Below are 6,805 nucleotides of genomic sequence, written 5' to 3'. Positions count from 1 at the left end.
TGAACAGTAAAATTTTTTTTTTAAATTTTTTTAAAACAAAAGGTTAATTAATAGATAAGCAATTTAGCAGCAATAAATTTTTTTTAAATTCGGATGAACAGTAACCATCTCGAATGAACAGTAACTTTAAAATAATTCGGATTTAAATCAAAAGCTATAAACATTTCAATCTTCTAGATTGTTGGGAATTTATCAAATAAATAAAGATTATAGCATGAATTTAAACCCGGAAATTAAATAAATAATACATCAAAGATAGATAATATAAATTAGAGAAACAGGCCTGACGGGAGCAGTCGTGTAAACACTGCCCTAGAAGATTGAGGACCCGCCTATCGCCCTGGCGCAGATGATCCCTTCTCCCCTAGCGGTAAAAACCCCCGGAAACGGCCCGGCCTCTGCACTCGGGCGAGAGTGCAGAGCTTCAGCTCAGATGAAGAAGTTGCCCATAAAGTAAAACTAAAGTATAGATGAAAATGATATGTAGAGGAGAAAAGAAAACAAGATAAGATTTCCACATTTTTCTTCATCTTTCTTGAGCTCAACATATGTTGTTTATATAGGGGTTGAAAAGGGCCGTTACAAAATCCCTCAATAAATTTCGTAACGTTCGTCATAATGTATAGTCATTATGCCCATTTTAATTACAAATTAAAATACATTAAAACATATTTTAATTGCATATTTTAATTACAAAAATTTATTAGAATTTATTAAGGCAAAATTGCCTTTTCTTTAAAAATATCCAACATTTTTCTCAAGGAGCTAACAACCAGGCGATGGTTCTGTACTTTTTGACCTTCTCCTTTGAAAGTTTAGCATGTTGACTATTTCCTCTCTCTTTTTTTTTCGTGCGTGGTAAAATGCTGACTAATTCCAACTGCCTCATCATTTTCTTCCGTCGATTGAGTACAAAGTCGACTTCTTCCTGCTTTTTTTTAAAAAGAGTAGAAGTCAAGGGTCTCAATTTTCTATGATTCTCTGAACCTTTAAAACTTAGTTTAAAAATGGGCAAGTGCTAAACATGGCAGAAATTATAGTTTTAATTGCACAGGGGATTCGTATATATTGAGTTCCTTCTGTTTTCTTTTGGCAACTGAAAAAGGAGGGAAAACAGCAAGAACTCCAAGCCGCAAATTGAGCACTTCTTCAAGCTCTTCTGATTGCCTTCTCATCCGTCAACAGTTGCAGGTAATTTTACTGTTATTTTAATTTTGTTATGTCGTGGTTTCTTATTTTGGGTCATAGGAAACTTACATGTTTTGATGAGCAATCGGGTTAATAAACTGAATATATGTGTTCTTGGGTGTCCAAAGAGATATATATGTAAATATGTGACGGTTTACACGGAGCTAATTGAATTCAGGGTCTGTGTCTGGTTTTATTTTGCTTATTTGATGTGATCAAAATTTCGGATAATACACTCTTTTTCATTCTGAAAACTTCTGATGTGCGTTCTTGTGATGGTTTTCATGGAGGGTCAGAAAGTTTGCTAATTTAATGATTTGATAAGATATTCCGCACGAAAGTAATATCAGAATTTCCTTATTTTTTTCATGAATTTTCATGCATACTTATAAAACAGGGTACTGTATAGGAATCTGAAATTTATAGTGAAGAATCAGTCAATATTCAAGGAAAGGCCTAACTGATCTTAATAATCAGAATAAGTCTGAGATATTAACCAGCATAGTCCATTTCTTTTCAATAAAGTTTCACAAAAAATCTTTTTTCGATGCTCTATGCTATGTTTTCCCCCCTTCTCTTTTGTAATCATCATCGGAGACAATCAATATAATTTGACAAAGATACTATTCCTGCAGGAAACTTGTTCTGATATCAGGATCATCTTCAGCGATCCTCCAATATCCTCCGTTCTGCAAGAAATCTCATTGCAGTGCTCAGTTAAGGAGTATTTCTGTAGATATCAGATACAAGAATGGCTTCGACGGATTCTGCAGAAACATCGTGCGACAATGCATCAACTCCTGCTCCCAAGCTCGAACGAGCACATTCTTCCAAGCTATCGAAGCTCAGGGAGTTCAAACTTCGAATCCCGTCTCTCAAAACAAGACTTTTACCGGAGGAAAGCCCAACCCCGAGAGTTCTTGATTTCTTGAAAGCCCGGCCATCAAGAAACTGGTTCAGGAAGCTCAGGCTAACTTCCCCTCTCGCTGTCTTTCGTAGGACTGTTAACAGACGAGAACAAGTTTCTCTTTCAGTCCCCTCTCCTGCGGGAATTCGTCGCCACTTTCATATCAGGTTCTTCAGAAGGATTGATTGGGCCTCGATATTTTCAATGTGCAGAGAGTTTCTCTGCCATCCTATGAATCTTGCGCTCATCGTCTGGCTTTTATGTGTTGCTGTCACTGGAGTTTTTCTCGGTTTGCTTTTCCTCGGAGCTCTGAACAGTACATTCCCTTCTAAGGCGGTAAGAAATTACTGGATGGAGAACTGCAACCAAGTATTGAATGCTCTTTTTACCCTGATGAGCATATACCAACACCCGATCTTCTTTCACCACTTGTTCATGTTATGCCGTTGGAATTCTGAAGACATCGTTGAGCTCAGAAAGGTTTACTGCAAGAACGCAGCTTATCGTCCTCGTGAATGGGCCCACATGATGGTTGTTGTTATACTCCTTCATATCACTTGCATTGCTCAGTACGGCCTCTGTGGCCTTTACTGGGGTTATTCTGAAGCATCCAGGCCTGAAATCGCCGAAACTTTATTATTTGCTCTCAGTGTTATTGCTCCAGTTTCCGCCGGTGCCTACACTATATACAGCCCTCTAGGGCGAGAATTCAATCTAGATTCAGACTCAGAATCTGAAGACTTGAAGACACGGACCAAGCCCGGGTTGAAACTATACGAGGAGAGAGTAGTAGTGAGTCAACCAGAGTGGGTTGGTGGACTATTTGACTGTAGCGACGATCAAACAGTTGGCTGCCTATCATTTTTCTGCACATTCTGCGTGTTCGGGTGGAATATGGAGAGGCTAGGGTTTGGTAACATGTACGTGCACATATTCACTTTCCTCCTCCTGTGCATTACACCTTTCTGGATATTTAGCAACACAGCGTTGAAGATTCACAACATTACCATCGATAATGTGATGTGGATTGTTGGAATAGTTCTTTGTGTGTTTGGATTGCTTTATGGAGGGTTTTGGAGGATTCAGATGAGGAAGAGGTTCAAACTGCCAGGATATACTTTCTGCTGTGGTTCGGCTTCGCTGAGTGATTATTTTCTTTGGATGTTCTGTTGGCCGTGTTCATTGGCTCAGGAGGTGAGGACGGCGAACTTTTATGATGTTGAGGATGATAGTTTGTATAGAAGACTATGTGAGAGTGATGAAGAGAGCCAGAATTCCAGTGAGGGTGGTTCGAGTGATCGTGGGTATGAGGTTGTGATTTCTGTTTCAGATGATGAGGTTGCTGAGTTGAGTAATGGCGGCGATGATGCTATGATTCCTCCTGTTCAAGTGTCAATAGACCCCGATATCGTTGAGGAAAATCCCAGTTTGTCATTGACACAAGAAGAAGGAAGCAATAGAAAGACCGATCTCCAGGTGATCGAGGTTGATACTGTTGAGGAAAATCCCAATCTGCCATTGACGCAAGAAGAAGGAAGCAATAGAAACACAGAGCTGAGGATATTTGGGAGGGCTTATCTTTTGAACCTTATAACGTACGCAAGCTTTTGGTGGCTTTTGGCTTTTATAATAAGATTTTTATAGAGCTTGTAAGCATAGAAAATTCATTTGCTCGATCAAACCTAGCTTATCTAGGTGAGCTCGTAAGCTAGTTTTTCAAAAGTCGGGAAATCCCAACTTTTTTAAATGGGACTTGAAGCTAGTTTGGCAAAAAAAAAAAAAAAAGCTTCCCCAAACACCCTCAGAATCAGAGATTTGTAAAGGTCAATAGCAATTATGCTTGTATGTACAGTTTTATTGTGCACAACTCTGCTGCCAGTTCTTGAATTTACATAAAGAAAAGTAATTACTACAGAAGCTGACCTTGTTTGAATTTCAATTTGGATGATTACGTTTACTCAAAAATTATTTTATTATTAATTAACTCTTCATTGTCAAAGAACACTGCTACCAAACTATGCATCCTACTAAAAGAAATTAGTTACCAAAAAATCCCGTCCAAACATTGATAAACACATTGATCAGTCAAGGCAAATCAAGTACAAACACTCTAAATTGTAGCCTGGCCCCAAACAACCAATATTTTTATGAGTGCCTTGATTTTTTTTTTCAAGGATACAACCTTCATTAAAAGGAAAAAAAAGGTAATTCTCTAAAATTAGCAAAATGTTCATGAAAAATTTGGATCAAGCCCCCTTAGCCAATAAAGACATCAATCCTGCCCCTACTAAGAGCGAGACATTAACCGCTACTTGAAGAGCTCATTTACCCTGAACCTTAGGGTTCATAAAATCTGCAGCAAGAAGATCGAAGAGTGCCATATAAATCAATATTCCCACGGCCGCTGCATTGAGAATGCCTTCAACAATGAGAGCAGTCGGGCTATTTTCGTTGTACACTGATGATATCCCTATACCTACTACAGGAGTTGTGAGGGAGAAAAATAGAATCATCATAGCCATTGATCTAGCTTTGAATTTTGCCTCCAAAACATAAGAAATAGTAGCATTTTCCTTCATTAATATGTAAATAGAAAAGATGATACATTGTTTAAACAAAGGGAAGAGTATCTCAATTAAAGTTAAAGAAAAATAATAAAGTTGTTTAAGGGAGTATTCTGCTTTTTCTGAAGTTCAAATCTATAGGCTATATTAGGCATCCAAATCCCTGTTCATCTCTGCCTTACATTGTATGAAACAAGAAGGATTATCTAAAAAACTTAAGAATCAAGCATCCTTGACTAACACTTTGATGTGGTTCTCAGTGGTCTTGCTTGCATCTTGGTATCCATCACAGGTTTGAAACAAATTTGTTTCTCATGGAAAGCAAAAAAGTCCTCATCTTGAACCCTTTATTTATTTATTTTTTAATTATTTTATTTTATTTTATTTTATTTTTTGTGAAAGACAGCTATCTAACACTGCAAGGAATTGATTTAGTCTTTAGCATATTAGTCTATGCCAGATTAAGAAAGAGAGAGCACATACTTTACATCAAATGAAATCTTCAGACGTGATAATTTTTTCAATAATAAGTACATAATTTTGGGCTTCAAGGTTTGCCTACAACTACAAGCCAGATGCTTCACTCTGTTCTTATTCAATAAACAAAAAGAAAGGCTGATTAATTCAGAAGAAAACACATTAGAAATTCTGCCAAAATGACTACAATAATTGTTAGTTATTTCATCCAGCAATCTGATCTTTCAATTGTCAGAGACCTTGCAGCCTGAGGAACTTTCAGGAGCTAATCTTGCCAGGTTCTTCTATTAATTTCTATTATGCTACAAAGCAAATCGTCTTATGATTATATGCTAAAAGAATTTTTCTGTGAGATGAGCTGTAAATTATACAGTAAATGGAATAAAAAGTCAGTTAGAAAATTCCAAATATTTTGATAATCTTTGTAGTTTTTTATGAATCAATACCTGCACTACGCATCCTCCAAGATCTGTACCCTCAAAGAACTGATGAAATGTCAGAGCAGTGACAAGAGGTCTTACAGTTGAGGGGCTCTCCGATGCACGCAATGATATTCCAATAATTACAGAATGAACAACAATACCCAATTCAAGAACCCGCACATATTTCAGAAAATTTGCCAAATTTATTGATCACTAATTATGAAAGCCTGACATGCTTAAAACAAAGGGTATGTTAGCAAGCAGAAAGTCTAAACCACGATAATAGCTGAGACCATGATAATTTCTGATTTTGACTAATAACTAAATCGATTAATATGAATTATCCCTTACATTCTCACTTTCGTGTCCTTTTGGAGTGTGTCTATACTTAGAAAAAGTTTTAAATAGGATTTTCTTCACATTATTGCTGGTGTACGGATATATTGTGTGTTGTGGATGTATTTCTTTGTTCTTGATCCTGTGTATTTCATTATTGTTGTGCGCGACGGAAGCTTCGAGGCGACACGAACAATAACTCGAGATAAATCACAACCAATAAGCAAATCATAATCACAGCAAGAACAACAAGTTTAACGTGGTTCGGCAAGTTGCCTACGTCCACGGGGCAAGGAGGGGGGAGTTTTCACTATTAGAAATCAAGAGAATACAAATAGAGTTACAAATCTCACCGATCAAACCCTAAAACAAAGCTCTAGATCTCTCACAAATCTCCCATAATTGGATGCAGCAACCCTCTCCAAAAGACTGCTCAAAATCGTCTTTGCTTTTCCCTAACTAATTACAATTAGAGTTATATATCAACTCAGAAACGAACCGGGTCAAAAATCAAAGCCCAGCCCAAAAATAGTCCGCGGTCGACCGCGCAGGTATCGCGATCGACCGAACCAAAAACCCGAGAGCAGAATTGATTACAGTTATGGCACGGTCGACCGCGACGGTCGACCGAATCTCATCCCGAGACCAAAAATCACCTACAGGGTACGCGCGGTCGACCATCATGGTCGACCGCCTTCAGCTCCGAATCCTACTGTCCTTCTGTGCACGTTCGCGGTGGCTGATTTCTTTGTTGTTTTGCGCCATTTCTTCAATTCCCCACCTCGGCGAATGTTTCTACCAAAACTGAGCCGACACCAAATCATCCAAACTAGAGCTGAAACACGATCTCCCCCATCGAAATCAAACCGACTGCATCTGAAAGACTGCCTATGTATTCTCTTGCCCAAGGA

At 38.0% G+C, this 6,805-nt stretch overlaps 1 protein-coding gene across 1 annotated transcript; it reads left to right on the top strand.

Annotated features, from left to right (window-relative positions):
• Positions 962-3,957, top strand: LOC109830089. The gene is made up of 2 exons (XM_020397240.1): positions 962-1,191; positions 1,824-3,957. Exon 2 carries the CDS (start codon positions 1,940-1,942, stop codon positions 3,737-3,739), a length of 1,800 nt encoding a protein of 599 aa, XP_020252829.1. The 5' UTR covers positions 962-1,191; positions 1,824-1,939; the 3' UTR covers positions 3,740-3,957.

This window comes from Asparagus officinalis, chromosome 2, assembly GCF_001876935.1.
Source record: "Asparagus officinalis chromosome 2, Aspof.V1, whole genome shotgun sequence".
NCBI classification, from domain to species: Eukaryota; Viridiplantae; Streptophyta; class Magnoliopsida; order Asparagales; family Asparagaceae; genus Asparagus; species Asparagus officinalis.
The sequence above is the reverse complement of the archived record's forward strand: the minus strand, read 5'-3'. Positions and strand labels throughout refer to the sequence as shown.